Raw genomic sequence first — 19872 nt, 5'->3', positions numbered from 1 at the left:
GGAATCAATTATTAAAGCTGTAATAGCAGCGCATTTGGAAAACAGTGACAGGATTAGTCCAAGTCAGCATGGATTTATGAAAGGTAAATCATGCTTGACAAAACTTCGAGAATTTTTTGAGGATGTAACTAGTAGAGTGGACAAGGGAGAACCAGTGGATGTGGTGTATTTGGACTTTCAAAAGGCTTTTGACAAGGTCCCACACAAGAGTTTAGTGTGCAAAATTAAAGCACATGGTATTGGGGGTAATGTATTGATGTGGATAGAAAACTGGTTGGCAGACAGGAAGCAAAGAGTGGGAATAAACGGGCCCTTTTCAGAATAGCAGGCAGTGACTAGTGCAATACCGCAAGGTTCAGTGCTGGGACCTCAGTTATTTACAATATACATTAATGATTTAGACGAAGAAATTGAATGTAACATCTCCAAGTTTGCAGATGACACTAAGCTGGCTAGCAGTGTGAGCTGTGAGGAGGATGCGTGGAGGCTACAGGGTGACTTGGACAGGTTAGGTGAGTGGGCAAATGCATGGCAGATGCAGTATGATGTCGATAAATGTGAGGTTATCCACTTTGGTGGCAAAAACATGAAGGCAGAATATTATCTGAATGGTGATAGATTAGGAAAAGGGGAGGTGCAACGAGACCTGGGTGTCATGGTACAACAGTCATTTAAAGTTAGCATGCAGGTACAGCAGGCAGTGAAGAAGGCAAATGACATGTTGGCCTTCATAGCGAGAGGAATTGAGTATAGGAGCAGGGAGGTCTTACTGCAGTTGTACAGGGCCTTGGTGAGGCCACACCTGGAATATTGTGTTCAGTTTTGGTCTCCTAATCTGAGGAAGCACATTCTTGCTATTGAGGGAGTGCAGCAAAGGTTCACCAGACTAATTCCCGGGATGGCAGGACTGACATATGAAGACAGACTGGATCGACTAGGCTTATATTCACTGGAATTTAGACGAATGAGAGGGGATCTCATAGAAACATATAACATTCTGACGGGATTGGACAGGTTAGATGCAGGAAGAATGTTCCCGATGTTGGGGAAGTCCAGAACAAGGGGTCACAGTCTAAGGATAAGGGGAAGCCATTTAGGACCGAGATGAGGAGAAACTTTTTCACTCAGAGAATTGTGAACCCGTGGAATTTTCTACCACAGAAAATTGTTGATGCCAGTTTGTTAGATATATTCAAAAGGGAGTTAGATGTGGCCCTTACGGCTAAAGGGATCAAGGGGTATGGAGAGAAAGCAGAAATGGGGTACTGAAGTTGCATGATCAGCCATGATCATATTGAATGGTGGTGCAGGCTCGAAGGGCCGAATGGCCTATTCCTGCACCTATTTTCTATGTTTCTGTTTACATCTCCATGACTTACAGTACCACCTCATCATTGGCAGTCCCTCAAAATCGAGGAAGACTTGCTTCCACTCCTGAAGTGAGTTCTTTGGTGGCTGACCAGTCCAATATGAGAGCCACAGACTCTGTCACAGGTGGGACAGACAGTCACCAAGGGAAGGGGTGGGTGGGACTGGTTTGCCGCATGCTCCTTCCGCTGCCTGCGCTTGACCTCTTCACGCTCTCGGTGTTGAGACTTGATGTGCTCAACGCCCTCCCGGATGCACTTACTCCACTTAGAGCGGTCTTTGGCCAGGGACTCCCAGGTGTCAGTGGTGATGTCGCACTTTATCAGGGAGGCTTTGAGGGTGTCCTTGTAACGTTTCCGCTGCCCAGCTTTGGCTCGTTTGCCGTGAAGGAGCTCCGCATAGAACACTTGTTTTGGGAGTATCGTGTCTGGCATGTGAACTAAGTGGCCTGCCCAGTGAAGCTGATGAAGTGTGGTCAGTGCTTCACTACTGGGGATGTTAGCCTGGACGAGGACACTGATGTTGGTGCGCCTGCCCTCCCAGGGGATTTGCAGGATCTTGCGGAGACATCGTTGGTGATATTATCTCCAGCGACTTGAGGTGCCTACTGTACATCGTTCATGTCTCTGAGCCATACAGGAGGGCGGGTATTACTACATCTCTGTAAACCATGAGCTTGGTGGCAGATTTGAGGGCCTGGTCTTCGAACACTCTTCCAAAGACGGCTGAAGGCTGCACTGGCGCACTGGAGGCCGCATCAACGTCTACTTTTGTTGATAAAAGGCTCCCGAAGTATGGGAAGTGGTCCACGTTGTCGAGGGCCACGCCGTGGATCTTGATGACTGGGGGTCAGTGGTGTGGGGCGAGGACAGGCTGGTGGAGGACCTTTGTCTTTACGGATGTTAAGTGTAAGGTCCATGCTTTCAGATGCCTCAGTGAATACATTGACTATATCCTAGAGTTCAGCCTCTGAATGTGCACAGACGCAGGCATCGTCCGCGTACTGCAGTTCAACGACAGGTTGGGATGATCTTGGAACTGGCCCGGAGATGGCGAAGGTTAACAGCTTCTCACTGGTTCTGTAGTTTAGTTCCACTGCAGCGGGGAGCTTGTTGATTGCGAGGTGGATTGCGAGCATGGCAGCGAGGAAGATTGAGAAGAGGGTTGGGGCGATGACACAGCCTGTTTGACCCCAGTCCGGACGGTGGATTGGGTCTGATAAGGATTACGGACTGCATGTCGTCGTGGAGCAGATGAAGGATGTTGACAAACTTTTGAGGGCATCCGAAACGGAGGAGGACGCTCCATATACCCTCACGGTTGACAGTGTCAAAGGCCTTTGTGAGATCGAAAAAGGCCTTGTATAAGGGGAGATGCTGCTCCCTGCATTTTTCATACAGCTGTAGCGCTGCAAAGATCATGTCTGTTGTGCCCCGTAGGGGATGGAATCTGCACTGTGACTCCGGGAGGAGCTCCTCGGCCACAGGGAGAAGACGGTTGAGGAGAACTCTAGCGACAACTTTCCCAGTGGCTGATAGCAGGGAGATTCCCCTGTAGTTGCCGCAGTCGGACTTGTCCTCTTTTTTTAAAGATGGTCGCGATCACTGCATCTCTGAGATCTCCCGGCATACTCTCCTCCCTCCAGATGAGAGAGATGAGGTCATGTATCCGCGCCAACAGCGCCTCTCCGCCATACTTTAGCGCCTCAGCGGGGATTCCATCTGCTCCCGTAGCCTTGTTATTCTTGAGCTGTTTTATGGCTTTGCCTACCTCGTGCAACGTTGGGGTCTCACTGAGGTGGTGGCGGGTCGCATGCTGCGGGATGGAGTCGCGAACACTCGAGTCAAAGGCAGAGTCTCGATTGAGGAGAGCTTCAAAGTGCTCCTTCCAGCGGGCCCTGATTGCCTCGGTATCCTTGATGAGTGTTTCCCCGTTCTTGGCCAGGAGTGGGGTGGCAACATAGTGTCATCAGCAAACTTAGATAAACTGCTCTCTTTCTTCATCCCATCATCATAGGCAGTCCCTCGAATCGAGGATGACTTGCTTCCACGTCAAAAAGTTCACAGATGTTTCAATGAAGGACCTAATATTCCAGATCCTGAACTACATGTTGAAGGGTGGAAGATGCCTGTGTGTGGATTTTTTTATGTATGGTGGCCGTTGCACAACAGCCACCACACGGGCTTGACAGAGCTAGGTCTTGGTCCAGTAGCAAGGGTTACCCAAGACGACTGGAGACCAGTTCTGCTGCACGGACCTAGTGCGCACACATATCACAGTGTGGGCTGGCCCGTGCTGCCCCTGGGCCCTCGCCTCTTCTGGGCCCCGATCATGTCCTTCTATAATCTCTCACTGCTCCTTCGCCCAAGTCATTTACAAATATAGTGAAAAGCTGAGGCCCCAGTACAGATTCCAGGGGGCCAATAGATTGCCTTCAATTCTATTTTTGTTAACAGCCTCTTATATGGAACCTTGGTGACGCCTTCTGGAAGTCCATATAAATAACATCCATAGACACTCCCTTACTCAACTAAGATCGTTAGACATGACCTGCGCTTTACAAATCCATGCTGGTTCTCTGATCAGCTCATACTTGTCCAATTCCTAAGTCACTCTTCCCTAATAACAGATTCGAGGAACTTCCCCCACGGACTAACAGGTCTATAACTTCCTAGTTTCTCTCTCCAATCTTAACTAATGCAACGCTGGCCATTTTCCAATCCAAGGGGACAATTCCTGAATCAAGAGAGTTTTGGAAGATGCATCGACAATGTCCTCACCTGGTTCTTTTAATTCCGTGGGGTGAACACCCTCAGGACCCGGAGATTGGTCAATCTTCAGTCTCATTATTTTCTCCATTACCATGTTTTTATTTGTATTATATCCAGTAAGTTCTTCCCCCTCAAAACATTTTTTTCCTCTTATCTTTGGTACTTTATTCTCATCCTCTACTGTGAAGACCGATACAAAGTAATAGTGAGCAAGGCTGCCGTTTCCTGATTCTCAATTACAGCAGCACCTGTGCTTGTCTTTAAGGACCCACGCTGCCCTTAACCACCTTCCTTTCTCTTAATATACTTGTACAAACTTTGTGTTATCCTCGATAGCACTCAAGTTTTTCTTCATTACTTTTTACAACTCTTAATACTTTCCCAGTATCCCTTTGCTGTTCTCCCAGTCCTCAGGATCACTTCTGTGCTTTGCATTCATACAAGCAATTTCTTGTAGTTCTACGTCTCTCGCATCTCTCATTGACCAAGGTTGTTTAATTGCACAAATAGAGCCCTTTCCCTGTAGGGGATGTGCAGGTCTTATATATTCTTCTTGAACACCTCCTACTGTACATCTAGTTTTACCCGTCAACAGTCCTGCCCGATGGTTATCCCTTCAAAGTCAGCTTTAGATCAGTTTAAAACCTTGGTTCATGGCTCGCCCTTCTCAAACTTAATATTGAATTTAATCGTGTCCATTAGCTAGATGTTCCCTTACCATTAGATTGTTGACTAGTTCTGGCCCATGACCAATGTTGCCGATGAGCTGCGTGGCCACTTTGCTCCTTGGACCCCCGCGCTGTTGGCTCGCCGATGGGAAAAACCACACGCACGGTATTTGGAATGGTCCGCGCACCCAAAACAATTACCGGGAACATTGCTCATTACTCGTCATCGACATCCCAGGGGTCACCATTGACCAGTAACTTAACTGGACCAGCACATAAATACTGTGGCTACAAGAGCGGGTCAGAGGCTGGGTGTTCTGCAGCGAGTGTCTCACCTCCTGACTCCCCAAAGCCTTTCCACCATCTACAAGGCACAAGTCAGGAGTGTGATGGAATACTCTCCATTTGCCTGGATGAGTGCAGCTCCAACAACACTCGAGAAGCTCGACACCATCCAGGACAAAGCAGCCGCTTGATGGTCACCCCATCCAACACCTTCAACATTCACTCCCTCCACCACCGGCGCACCGTGGCTGCAGTGTGTACCATCTACAAGATGCACTGCAGCAACTCGCCAAGGCTTCTTCGGCAGTACCTCCCAAACCCGCGACCTCTACCCCCTAGAAGGACAAGAGCAGCAGGCGCATGGGAACCGCATCACCTGTAAGTTCCCCTCCAAGTTACACACCTTCTTGACTTGCAATTATATTGCCATTCCTTCATTGTTGCTGAGTCAAAATCCTGGAACTCTCTCCCTAACACGACACGGACTGCAGTGATTCAAGAATGCGGCTCACCACCACCTTCTCAATGGCAATGGATGGGCAATAAATGCTGGCCTTGCCGGTGAAGCATTAACCCATGAACGAATAGCTCTCGACCTGAGCACAAAATCTAGGCTGACACTTCAGTGCAGTACTGAGGGATGCCGCACTGTCGGAGGGGCAGTGCTGAGGGAGCGCCACACTGTCGGAGGGGCAGTACTGAGGGAGTGCCATGCTGTCGGAGGGGCAGTGCTGAGGGAGCGCCGCACTGTCGGAGGGGCAGTGCTGAGGGATGCCGCACTGTCGGAGGGGCAGTGCTGAGGGAGCGCCGCACTGTCGGAGGGGCAGTGCTGAGTGATGCCGCACTGTCGGAGGGGCGGTACTGAGGGATGCCGCACTGTCGGAGGGGCAGTGCTGAGGGAGTGCCATGCTGTCGGACGGGCAGTGCTGAGTAATGCCGCACTGTCGGAGGGGCAGTACTGAGGGATGCCGCACTGTCGGAGGGGCAGTGCTGAGGGAGTGCCATGCTGTCGGAGGGGCAGTGCTGAGGGAGCGCCGCACTGTCGGAGGGGCAGTGCTGAGGGAGAGCCGCATTGTCGGAGGGGCAGTGCTGAGGGAGCGCCGCACTGTCGGAGGGGCAGTGCTGAGGCAGCGGCGCACTGTCGGAGGGGCAGTGCTGAGAGAGTGCCATGCTGTCGGAGGGGCAGTGCTGAGGGAGTGCCATGCTGTTGGAGGGGCAGTACTGAGGGAGCGCTATGCTGTCGGAGGGGGCAGTACTGAGGGAGCGCCATGCTGTCGGAGGGGCAGTACTGAGGGAGTGCCATGCTGTCGGAGGGGCAGTACTGAGGGAGCGCTATGCTGTTGGAGGGGCAGTACTGAGGGAGCGCTATGCTGTCGGAGGGGCAGTACAGGGCAGCGCTGCACTGTCAGAGCTGTATTGTCTTTCGGATTAAACTATAGCACTTTTGGAAAGAGAACAGGATTTCTCCTCGTATCTTGGGCCAATATTTGGCCCTCAACTAACACCTAGAAACAGATTGATTATTTGCTCATTGTCACATTGCTGTTTCTGGGATCTTGCTGTGTGCAAATTGCTGCCACATTTCCGACAATTCCCAACTATCTCGACTTTGGCCTACAATTCTTCTTGACATTTCTGAAGCTACTGGTTTGCTCAATCGCACCCTGATGCCCTTGTCGCCACTAAAACCAGTACACACTCTCGCCCAGGTCATTCCCACTGATATACCCCTGGTATCCATTCCCTTAAATGCAGGGGACGCAGACCTGAACACCTTGAGCAGGCAACTGGTTTAACCATCCACCAGATATGGCTGGAGCACGTAAATCATTCTCGGGTCCTGCTCTCCATCACTAAAGCTGCCCACTATTCTACGATCATCCAGGAAGGCATGGATAACACTTTGCTTCTCTCCTCCGGCACAAACCTTCTTCTGAAACCACCCGCCCCTGCCTCCTCCTCCCTCGCCTCCAACACTAAATGCGAGGAGCACATGGACTTATTTGTTCTGAAGATTGAGAGCATCCATTCAACGGCCTCTGCTATTTCCCTCCCTTCCCCTACCCCACCGGGGCCTAACTTCCTCTCAGTTTCCCCCTTGCCCTAACCCCAATTTCTCTCCTACCTCCCCATATACCCTCTCAAAGCTCATCTTCTCAATCACACTGACCGCCTGCTCTCTCGTACCTATTCCTACTAAACTGCTACCCACCCATCTTCCCTTCCTGGCTCCCATGTTAGCTGATACTGTTAACGGTTCTCTCTCCTCAGGTACTGTCCCCCTCTCCTTCAAATCTAACATCATCACCCCTCTCCTCGAAAAAACAACCCTTGACCCCTCCGTCCTTGCAAACTACCATCCCATCTCCAACCTCCCTTTCCTCTCAAGTCCTTGAACGTGTTGTTGCCTCCCAAATCGATGACCATCTTTCCCGGAGGTTTGAATCCCTCCAATCAGATTTCTGCCCCTGTCCACAGTACCGAAATGGCTCTTTCCGAGGTCACAAATTACATCCTAATTGACCGTGGCCCTGGTAAACCAGCTGGATGGGACCGAGCTCACCTGGTTTGATTCCTATCTCTCCAGCCATAGCCATAGAATCTCCTGCAACGGCTTCTCTTCCCACTCCGCAACGTTACCTCTGGTGTCCCCCAAGGATCTATCCTTGGCCCCTCCTATTTCTCCTCAGTGACATGAGAAACTAATGGAACTAAAATGAGAAATTAATGGGACTAAATGCTGACAAATCCCCTGGACCTGATGGCTAACATCCTAGGTTTATAAGAGAGGTGGCTGCAGAGATCGTGGATGCATTGGTTGTGATCATCTAAAATTCCCTAGCGGATTGGAAGGTAGAAAATGTAAGCCTGGTATTCAAGAATGGATGGAGAGAGAAAACCAGGAACTACAGGCCAGTTGGCCTGACATCAGTCATCGGGAAAATGCAGGGATCCTTTATTCAGGACCTGGTAACAGGGCACTTAGATATTCATAACATGCCTAGGCAAAATCAGCATGGTTTTATGAGGGGGAAATTGTGTTTAACACCCATTTTTGTTTCTGAGAATGTAATTAGCAGGGTAGTTAAAGGGGAACCAGTGGATTTAGTATATTTGGATTTCCAAAAGGCATTCGATAAGGTGCCACATAAAAGGTTGCTACACAAGATAAGGGCTCATGGGGTTCGAGGGTAATGTATTGGCATGGATAGATGATTGGTTAACGGACAGAAAACAGAGAGTTGGGATAAACGGGTCAATTTCGGGTTGGAACTAGTGGGGTTCCCTAAGGATCAGTGCTGGGGCCTCTGTTATTTACATTCTATATTAATGACTTGGATGAAGGGACCGAGTTTAATGTATCCGAGTTTGCTGACGATACAAAGCTAGGTGGAAAAGTAAGCTATGAGGAGGATACAGAGACTGCAAAGGGATAGACAGACTGAGTGAGTGGGAGTACTGCCTCTAAGGCAAGTATATCCTTCCTTCGATAAAAATACCAAAACTATGCACTGTACTCCAGGTGTGGTCTCACCAACGCCCCGTATAAGCACAACTTCCTTACTTTTGGTGGCAGATGGAGTATAATGTGGGGAAATGTGAGGTTACTCACTTTGGTAGGAAGAATAGAAAAACAGAATAGTTTTAAAACGGTGAGAAACTGTTTAATGTTGGTGTTCAGAGAGATTTAGGTGTTCTCATACAGGGGAAACAAAGTTACCATGCAGGTAAAGCAAGCAATTAGGAAGGCAAATGGCATGTTGGCCTTTATTGCGAGGGCATTAGAGTAAGGAAGTTGTGCTTATACAGGGCCTTGGTGAGACCACACCTGGAGTACAGTGCACAGTTTTGGTATTTCTATCTAAGGAAGGATATACTTGCCTTAGAGGCAGTGCAGCAAAGGTTCACGAGATTGGTCCCTGGGATGACTGGGTTGTCCTATGAGGAGAGATTGTGTAGAATGGGCCTATGTTGAGAATGAGAGGTGATCTGATTGAAAGATACAAGATTCTGAAGGGGATTGACAGGGTAGGTGCTGAGAGGTTGTTTATCCTTGGCTGGGGAGTCTAGAACCAGGGGACACAGTTTCAGGATAATGGGTCTGCCATTTAGGACTAAGATGAGGAGTAGCTTCTTCACTCAGAGGGTTGTGAACCTTTGGAATTCTCCACCCCAAAGGGCTGTGAATGCTGAGTCGTTGAGTATATTCAAGACCGAGATAGATTTTTGGCCTCCAGGGGAATTTAGGGATATGGGGATGGGGTGGGAAAGTGGAGTTGAGGTTGAAGATCAGCCGTGATCTGATTGAATGGCAGAGTGGGCTCGAAGGCCCATATATCCTGCTCCTAATTCTTATGTTCTCATCCGACAGTACAGCATGAGTTTTCACATGTACGCTGCCGTACCCAGTTCCACCTCTCCTCCACCTCCCTTGAACCCTCCACCATCTCGATATTGTCAGACTGCTTGTCCGACATCCAGCACTGGATGAGCAGAGATTTCCTCCAATTAAATATTGGGAAGACCGAAGCCATTGTCTTCGGCCCCCACCACAATCTCCAGCCACCGACTCCCTGGCAACTGTGTGACGCTGACCCAGTCTGTTTGTAACCTCGATGTTGTATTTGATCACCATTTGAGCTTCCACTTCTGAACATCGCCCGTCTCTGCCCTTGATCTGCCGCTGAAGCCTGTGTCCCTGCCTTTGTTACCTATAGACATGACTACTCCAACTCACTCCTGGCTGGCCTCCCACATTCTACCCTACGTAAACTGGAGGTGATCCAAAACTCGGCAGCCCGTGCCCTAACTCGCACCAAGTCCCCCTCACCCATCACCCCCACCCCCCTGTGCTCACTGACCTACATTGGCTCCCGGTTAAGCAACACCTCGATTTCAAAATTCTCCTCCTTGTTGTCAAATCCCTCCGTGGCCTCGCCTATCTCTGTAATCTCCTCCAGCCCCACAACCCTTTGAGCTATCTGTGCTCCTCTAATTCTGGCCTCTTGTGTATCCCTAAATATAATCGCTCAACCATTGGCGGCCGTGCTTTCAGCTGCCTGGGCCCTAAGCTCTGGATTTCCCTCCCTAAACACCCCCACTTCTCCCTCTCTACCTCTTTTTCCTCCTTTAAGACACTCCTTAAACCTACCTGTTTGACCGAGCTTTTGATCATCTGCCATAATGTTTCCTTACATGGCTAAGTGTCGCATTTTGTTTTGATACCACTCCTGTGAAGCGCCTTGGGATGTTTTACTGCATTAAGGTGCTGCACAAAGGTAAGTGGTTACAACAGTGACTACACTTCAAAGGTACTTAGTGCTGCAACGTGCTTTGGTTGTTAAAGCGCTGTAGAAATCGCCTTTGGTCTTGTGTGAAGTCCTGCAATGGGGCAAATGGGCTGTCCTTCTCACCACTGTTGTCGGGACGTTACGTTGCAGGTCCCGAGCTTGGAGGCGAGTTCCCGGTTCAGGATATGAAGACGGGCGATGGGGGCTTGCTGCAGGTGACCCTGGAAGGGATCAATCTGAAGTTCGTGCAGAGCCAGGTAGGGCCTTTCGCTGCGGAGAGTGGCAGTGGGGCAGGGAGGGTGGGGACCAGCTTGAGGCTTCATCTGGGTGACGAAGTGTGTGTCTGTGTCCGTGATCAGTTTCATTTGCTCGGTGTTGATCCCTTTTTTGTTTCTGTTGCTGTACGAATAAAGGCGAGGTGTTGGGATTGTGGGGTGCTGTGGTTTTAGTGTGGTGAGTGTGCACGAGCGCAAGCTTCTGATTCACTATTGAGCTGCCCCCCCAAGCTCGACCCGCCCTGTGCTTGCACACTGCGCTCAGTTGATTTGATTATTTCCTTACAGACTTTAGACCGATGAAAGGGTAAGTTGCTTTTTAAAATATCTATTAAAATTTCACTTTGTTCTGCGCAATTCGAGAAGCCGTGAGAATTAACGGCAAGACTTCCGCCAAACTACCAGCGGCGGCTCCAGTCACCTCAGTGAGGGCTTCGCGTCCGGCTCCCCTCCCGATGGGGCGGTGCTGCTGTGCACTGATGGCATCCTGGTGAACGGTGGGATTGGGGGAGGGAGCTCACTGCTGCAGGGTGTTAAAATCCACAGGTTCCTATCCCCACCATTCACCTCTCCGGTATTTGTATGCGTGTGTGTCATACACTGTCGGGGGCCACCAATGCACTCGGCTTTGTCCCAACAGGCACCTGAGCCACAAAGGTCAGGCGCCCAATCGGCAGCCTGGGACATGGTGGGGACACTGCATCCAGCTCAGTTCGCAGGTCAGTGGTGGAGAGGACACCCTGCCGGGCTTCCTGCCCCCGCTGGGGTTGCAGCCCCCCCGGTCCGAGCAGTGGGGTGCGGGCGGTGAGTCCGTGGGGTGGGGGCGATGGGTCCGTGGGGTGGGGGCGATGGGTCCGTGGGGTGGGGGCGGTGAGTCCGTAGGGTGGGGGCGGTGAGTCCGTGGGGTGGGGGCGGTGAGTCCGTGGGGTGGGGGCGGTGAGTCCGTGGGGTGGGGGCGGTGAGTCCGTAGGGTGGGGGCGGTGAGTCCGTGGGGTGGGGGCGGTGAGTCCGTGGGGTGGGGGCGGTGAGTCCGTGGGGTGGGGGCGGTGAGTCCGTGGGGTGGGGGCGGTGAGTCCGTGGGGTGGGGGCGATGGGTCCGTGGGGTGGGGGCGATGGGTCCGTGGGGTGGGGGCGATGGGTCCGTGGGGTGGGGGCGATGGGTCCGTGGGGTGGGGGCGATGGGTCCGTGGGGTGGGGGCGATGGGTCCGTGGGGTGGGGGCAATGGGTCCGTGGGGTGGGGGCGATGGGTCCGTGGGGTGGGGGCGGTGAGTCCGTAGGGTGGGGGCGGTGGGTCCGTGGGGTGGGGGCGGTGGGTCCGTGGGGTGGGGGCGGTGAGTCCGTGGGGTGGGGGCGGTGAGTCCGTGGGGTGGGGGCGGTGAGTCCGTGGGGTGGGGGCGGTCGGGTACATAGAAACATAGTAAATAGGTGCAGGAGTAGGCCATTCGGCCCTTCGAGCCTGCACCGCCATTCAATGAGTTCATGGCTGAACATGCAACTTCAGTACCCCATTCCTGCTTTCTCGCCATACCACTTGATCCCCCGAGTAGTAAGGACTTCATCTAACTCCTTTTTGAATATATTTAGTGAATTGGCTTCAACTACTTTCTGTGGTAGATAATTCCATAGGTTAACCACTCTCTGAGTGATGAAGTTTCTCCTCATCTCGGTCTTAAATGGCTTACTCCTTATCCTTAGACTGTGACCCCTGGTTCTGGACTTCCCCAACATTGGGAACATTCTTCCTGCATCTAAACTGTCTAAACCCATCAGAATTTTAAACGTTTCTATGAGATCCCTTCTCATTCTTCTGAACTCCAGTGAATACAAGCCCAGTTGATCCAGTCTTTCTAGATATGTCAATCCCGCCATCCCGGGAATCAGTCTGGTGAACCTTCGCTGCACTCCCTCAATAGCAAGAATGTCCTTCCTCAAGTTAGGAGACCAAAACTGTACACAGTACTCCAGGTGTGGCCTCACCAAGGCCTTGTACAACTGTAGCAACACCTCCCTGCCCCTGTACTCAAATCCCCTCACTATGAAGGCCAACATGCCATTTTCTTTCTTAACCGCCTGCTGTACCTGCATGCCAACCTTCAATGACTGATGTACCATGACACCCAGGTCTCGTTGCACCTCCCCTTTTCCTAATCTGTCACCATTCAGATAATAATCTGTCTCTCTGTTTTTACCACCAAAGTGGATAACCTCACATTTATCCACATTATACTTCATCTGCCATGCATTTGCCCACTCACCTAACCTATCCAAGTCACTCTGCAGCCTCATAGCATTCTGCTCGCAGCTCACACTGCCACCCAACTTAGTGTCATCTGCAAATTTGGAGATACTACATTTAATCCCCTCGTCTAAATCATTAATGTACAATGTAAACAGCAGGGGCCCCAGCACAGAACCTTGCGGTACCCTACTAGTCACTGCCTGCCATTCTGAAATGTACCCATTTACTCCTACTCTTTGCTTCCTGTCTGACGACCAGTTCTCAATCCATGTCAGCACACGACCCCCAATCCCATGTGCTTTAACTTTACACATTAATCTCTTGTGTGGGACCTTGTCGAAAGCCTTCTGAAAGTCCAAATGCACCACATCGACTGATTCTCCCTTGTCCGCTCTACTGGAAACATCCTCAAAAAATTCCAGAAGATTTGTCAAGCATGATTTCCCTTTCACAAATCCATGCTGACTTGGACCTATCATGTCACCTCTTTCCAAATGCGCTGCTGTGACATCTTTAATAATTGATTCCATCATTTTACCCACTACTGATGTCAGGCTGACCGGTCTATAATTCCCTGTTTTCTCTCTCCCTCCTTTTTTAAAAAGTGGGGTTACATTGTCTACCCTCCACTCCAAAGGAACTGATCTACAGTCTATGGAATGTTGGAAAATGACTGTCAATGCATCCGCTATTTCCAAGGCCACCTCCTTAAGTACTCTGGGATGCAGTCCATCAGGCCCTGGGGATTTATCAGCTTTCAATCCCGTTAATTTCCCCAACACAATTTCCCAACTAATAAGGATTTCCCTCAGTTCCTCCTCCTTACTAGACCCTCTAACCCCTTTTATATCCAGAAGGTTGTTTGTGTCCTCCTTAGTGAATACTGAACCAAAGTACTTGTTCAATTGGTCTGCCATTTCTTTGTTCCCAGTTCTGACTTCCCCTGATTCTGACAACAGAGGACCTACGTTTGTCTTTACTAACCTTTTTCTCTTCACATATGTATAGAAACTTTTGCAGTCCGTCTTAATGTTCCCTGCAAGCTTCCTCTCGTACTCTATTTTCCCTGCCCTAATCAAACCCTTTGTCCTCCTCTGCTGAGTTCTAAATTTCTCCCAGTCTCCAGGTTCGCTGCTATTTCTGGCCAATTTGCATGCCACTTCCTTGGCTTTAATACTATCCCTGATTTCCCTTGATAGCCACGGTGGAACCACCTTCCCTTTTTTATTTTTACGCCAGACAGGGATGTACAATTGTTGTAGTTCGTCCATGCGGTCTCTAAATGTCTGCCATTGCCCATCCACAGTCAACCCCTTAAGTATCATTCGCCAATCTATCCTAGCCAATTCACGCCTCATAGCTTCAAAGTTACCCTTCTTTAAGTTCTGGACCATGGTCTCTGAATTAACTGTTTCATTCTCCATCCTAATGTAGAATTCCACCATATTATGGTCACTCTTCCCCAAGGGGCCTCGCACAACAAGATTGCTAATTAATTACTCTCTCATTACACAACACCCAGTCTAAGATGGCCTCCCCCCTAGTTGGTTCCTCGACATATTGGTCTAGAAAACCATCCCTTATCCACTCCAGGAAATCCTCCTCCACCGTATTGCTTCCAGTTTGGTTAGCCCAATCTATATGCATATTAAAGTGATCCATGATAACTGCTGCACCCTTATTGCATGCACTCCTAATTTCCTGTTTGATGCCTTCCCCAACATCACTACTACTGTTTGGAGGTCTGTACACAACTCCCACTAACGTTTTTTGCCCTTTGTTGTTCTGCAGCTCTACCCATATAGATTCCACATCATCCAAGCTAATGTCCTTCCTAACTATTGCATTAATCTCCTCTTTAACCAGCAATGCTACCCCACCTCCTTTTCCTTTTATTTACGGGCGGTGAGTCCGTGGGTTACGGGGGGTGGGTTACGGGCGGTGGGATAAGGGTGGTGGGGTACAGGCACTGGGGGTTGGTGGTGGTGGTTATGGGCTCTGGGTGTAGGTGGAGCGACTTTCCTGTATATCAGATACTGGAGGTGTGTGTGCAGTTGTTCTGTGTGTTGTCTATGACTGACTGTACATGTGCCTGCCACTATCTCATTGACAGTGCCCACTCCAACTGACGAGTACACGGTGCGAGCTGTGCTTCAGGCTGGGTGCTGGTGTACGCTGAGTGTGATTTCCCTATCCAGGATGGCGGACGTACATTGGGGCAAGGCCTAGTGGGCATGTGTGCTTCGGAGCCTCAGCGGGGGACCTCGGCTTGGAGGGGACCTGGGCAAGCGCTGACAGCTGATTGTACTCTGAGATGTAGCTGAGTCTGCGACGCACTCCAAAATCACAGAATAATCTGTAAACAAACGAAGAGGCACCAATTTAGAAAGCATCAGGATAAAGGGGGAGGTTTACACAGATCAGGTTCGAATGTGGAATCCCCTGCTGCAAGCCTTGAGTGAAGCGCAGTTCATCAATTCATTTAAATTTGCATTGAAAAAGGTAAATAGTAAAGGGTATGGGGAGTGAGGGGAGAAATGGGATTAGACTGGGTGGGATATTACAGGGTATGAGGAGAGTGGGATTAGACTGGGTGGGATATTAAAGGGTATGGGGAGAGTGGGATTAGACTGGGTGGGATATTAAAGGGTATGGGGAGAGTGGGATTAGACTGGGTGGGATATTAAAGGGTATGGGGAGAGTGGGATTAGACTGGGTGGGATATTAAAGGGTATGGGGAGAATGGGATTAGACTGGGTGGGATATTACAGGGTATGAGGAGAGTGGGATTAGACTGGGTGGGATATTAAAGGGTATGGGGAGAGTGGGATTAGACTGGGTGGGATATTAAAGGGTATGGGGAGAGTGGGATTAGACTGGGTGGGATATTAAAGGGTATGGGGAGAGTGGGATTAGACTGGGTGGGATATTAAAGGGTATGGGGAGAGTGGGATTAGACTGGGTGGGATATTACAGGGTATGAGGAGAGTGGGATTAGACTGGGTGGGATATTAAAGGGTATGGGGAGAATGGGATTAGACCGAGTGGGATATTACAAGGTATGGGGAGAGTGGGATTAGACTGGGTGGGATATTACAGGGTATGAGGAGAGTGGGATTAGACTGGGTGGGATATAAAAGGGTATGGGGAGAGTGGGATTAGACTGGGTGGGATATTAAAGGGTATGGGGAGAGTGGGATTAGACTGGGTGGGATATTAAAGGGTATGGGGAGAGTGGGATTAGACTGGGTGGGATATTAAAGGGTATGGGGAGAGTGGGATTAGACTGGGTGGGATATTACAGGGTATGAGGAGAGTGGGATTAGACTGGGTGGGATATTAAAGGGTATGGGGAGAATGGGATTAGACTGAGTGGGATATTACAAGGTATGGGGAGAGTGGGATTAGACTGGGTGGGATATTAAAGGGTATGGGGAGAGTGGGATTAGACTGGGTAGGATATTAAAAGGTATGGGGAGAGTGGGATTGGACTGAGTGGGATATTACAAGGTATGGGAAGAGTGGGATTGGACTGAGTGGGATATTACAGGGTATGGGAAGAGTGGGATTGGACTGAGTGGGATATTACAGGGTATGGGGAGTGAGGGGAGATGGGTTAAATTGTGAGACATTACAGGGTGTGAGGGGAGAGTGGGATTAAACTGGGTGGGATATTACAGGGTGTGGGGAGTGAGGGGAGATGGGGTTAAATTGTGAGATATTACAGGGTGTGAGGGGAGAGTGGGATTAAACTGGGTGGGATATTACAGGGTGTGGGGAGCGTGGGATTAGACTGGGTGTGTCCCTTGTTCCCCAGGATGTTAGTACAACCTCCTGCACAGAATGAAAGGGGGTCCATTGTGAGTTGTGCTATCTTTCTAGGTCTGTACCTGCGCTGTTAGATGAAGTGTGGCATTCAAGAAGGGTTGTGTATACTTACGATATGCAGAGATGGGAATGTATATTCATATGGTATGTGCCCATGTATTGAACTGTTAGTAGGGCTGTATACATATATGATATGAAGGGAAGCAGTGAGGGCGATGATCCCTGGGTGTTACCTGGCGGCCCCTGTGCCTGGCACTAAATGAACAAGGGCAGGAGGCGGGGGCGGGGGGGGGGTGGGGAAGAGTGTGGTGTGTGAGGGGAGAGTGTCTCCTTGACGTGCCCGATATTAATTCAGACCATTTCTCTTCCATGCTTTCTCCTCCTGCAAGGAGTGGAAGGTACCAGTCTACTGCTGTCTTTGCTTCTTAGCAATAATTTCTCATTCTTTTCGTTTTGCTTTGTGGCAGATTGTGGGATTTATATTTTTACTTTTTTTTTACACGTTCTTTGCTAGATCTGCTGTGACATTCAACATTTTGTTTTATAAAAGACGACATTTTTCCTGGGTTTTAGTTTTCCATCTTGGCTAATAATCTTTTCTTTCTGTTTGTTTTCAGGTTTTCATTGAACTGAGTCACATTAAAAAGTGCAATACAGTCAAAGGAGTCTTTGTCCTAGAAGAATTTGGTAATTAAATATTTAATATTGACTCCATGCCAGGCACGAGCGTGACTCAAACCTCTCAGCAATGGAGACACTCCCCGAGAAGGGCGGGAGCCGAGGAGGGGAAGGCGCAGTCCACGGCCGGAAGTGGGTGGGCTTTGAACTGTGGGGAGTTGGGGGTTCAGTCCCTCTCATTTTTAGAGTTCTGGGTGAGATCTGCATGGGGTGAGTGTGTGGCTGCTGTGTACCCTGGGGTCACTACTATCTGCTGGCTATCCTGTTTCAAACAGGCCGTAGAGCCCAGGAGGGAAGGATCAGGGACTGAGGCCGCTACTCTGGGAAAATGGTGGGTTATATCGGAGCAGGTCTGGGGCCCAAGCTTGCTCGAGTTTCCAAAGTTCAAGAATCCAGGGTTCCAGATTGGGAGAAATTCCCTGGAGAATTCCAACAGTTCCATAGTTAAACCAAGCAGGAGGCAGTCTTGGAGCATCGGAGGTTGTCAGCTCCTACTAACCTTGTCCGTTTTCACATATTAACCCCAGCTTCTCATCCTGTCCCTGTACCTTAGTCCTTTCCTCCTCCAAATATTTCATCAGCAGCAAGTTTTGTACATCTGGTGCTGTAATATAGAAAGGACAGTGCAGTATTGTCCCACTGACAGAGGGTGCTGTAATATAGAAAGGACAGTGCAGTATTGTCCCAGTGACAGAGGGTGCTGTAATATAGAAAGGGCAGTGCAGTATTGTCCCAGTGACAGAGGGTGCTGTAATATAGAAAGGGCAGTGCAGTATTGTCCCGGTGACTGAGGGTGCTGTAATATAGAAAGGACAATGCAATATTGTCCCAGTGACTGAGGGTGCTGTAATATAGAAAGGAAAGTGCAGTATTGTCCCAGTGACAGAGGGTGCTGTAATATAGAAAGGGCAGTGCAGTATTGTCCCAGTGACTGAGGGTGCTGTAATATAGAAAGGAAAGTGCAGTATTGTCCCAGTGACAGAGGGTGCTGTAATATAGAAAGGGCAGTGCAGTATTGTCCCAGTGACAGAGGGTGCTGTAATATAGAAAGGAAAGTGCAGTATTGTCCCAGTGACAGAGGGTGCTGTAATATAGAAAGGGCAGTGCAGTATTGTCCCAGTGACAGAGGGTGCTGTAATATAGAAAGGGCAGTGCTGTATTGTCCCAGTGACTGAGGGTGCTTAATATAGAAAGGGCAGTGCAGTATTGTCCCAGTGACTGAGGGTGCTGTAATATAGAAAGGACAGTGCAGTATTGTCCCAGTGATTAAGGGTGCTGTAATATAGAAAGGGCAGTGCAGTATTGTCCCAGTGACAGAGGGTGCTGTAACAACTTGTATTTATATAGCACCTTTAACATAGGAAAACGTCCCAACGCGCTTCACGAGTGTTATAAAACCAAAAAATAAATTTGATACCGAAACATATAAGAAATTATGGCAGGTGACCAAAATCTTTGTCAAAGAGGTAGGATTTAAGGAGCGCCTTAAAGGAGAGAGAGAGGCGGAGAGGTTTAGGGAGGGAGTTCCAGAGCTTGGGGCCCAGGCAACAGAAGATACGACCACCTATGGCGGAGCGATTATAATCAGGGATTCTCAAGAGGGGAGAATTAAAGGAACACCAATATCTCGGGGGGTTGTGGGGCTGGAGGAGACTACAGAGATAGGGCTGGGTGAGGCTTTGAAGGGATTTGTAAACAAAGATGAAAATTTTGAAATCTATGCGTTGCTTAACCAGAAGCCGATGTAGGCCAGCGAGCACAGGTGTGATGGGTGAGGGGGACTTGGTCCGAGTTAGGACACGGGGCAGCCGAGTTTTGGATGACCTCTAGTTTACGTAGGGTAGAATGTGGGAGGCCAGCCAGGAGTGCGTTGGAATAGTCAAGTCTAGAGGTAACAAAGGCACGGAGGAGGGTTTCAGCAGCTGATGAGCTGAGGCAGGGGTGGGGGACGGACGATGTTATGGAGGTGGAAATAGGCGGCATTAGTTATGCTGCGGATATGTGGCCGGGAGCTCATTTCAGGGTGAAGTATGACACCAAGGTTGCGAACAGTCTGGTTCAGCCTCAGACAGATGCTAGGGAGAGGGATGGAGTCAGTGTCTAGGGAACGCAGTTTGTGGCCGGGACAATGGCTTCAGTCTTCCCAATATTTAATTGGAGAAAACTTCTGCTCATCCAGTACTGGATGTTGTACAAGCAGTCTGACAGTTTAGAGACCGTGGAGGGTTGAGAGAAGTGGGGGTGAGGTAGAGCTGGGTGTTATCAGTGTACATGTGCAAACTGACGGAAGGATGATGTCGCCAAGGGGCAACATGTAGATGAGAAATAGGAGGGGCCAAGGATAGATCCTTGGACACCAGAGGTAACGATGCAGGAGTGGGAAGAGAAGCCGTTGCAGGAGATTCTCTGGCTACGATTAGATGGATAAGAATGGAACCAGGCGAGTGCAGTCCCACCCAGCTGGACGA

The 19872-nt window shown here is 49.8% G+C and overlaps 1 protein-coding gene across 1 annotated transcript in view; it reads left to right on the top strand.

Annotated features, from left to right (window-relative positions):
* madd (MAP-kinase activating death domain) overlaps positions 1-17421 on the top strand; it is a 117705-nt gene extending 100284 nt beyond the window's left edge. Inside the window, exons 23-24 of the mRNA XM_070871679.1 lie at positions 10534-10640; positions 17344-17421. Coding sequence (XP_070727780.1) covers positions 10534-10640; positions 17344-17421 — 185 coding nt within the window. The remainder of the gene's footprint in view (positions 1-10533; positions 10641-17343) is intronic.
* The last annotated feature ends 2451 nt before the right edge of the window (positions 17422-19872 follow it).

The sequence above is a fragment of the Pristiophorus japonicus genome, unplaced genomic scaffold (genome assembly GCF_044704955.1).
Source record: "Pristiophorus japonicus isolate sPriJap1 unplaced genomic scaffold, sPriJap1.hap1 HAP1_SCAFFOLD_274, whole genome shotgun sequence".
Taxonomy (NCBI): domain Eukaryota; kingdom Metazoa; phylum Chordata; class Chondrichthyes; family Pristiophoridae; genus Pristiophorus; species Pristiophorus japonicus.
This window is presented reverse-complemented; position numbering and strand designations above follow the sequence as displayed.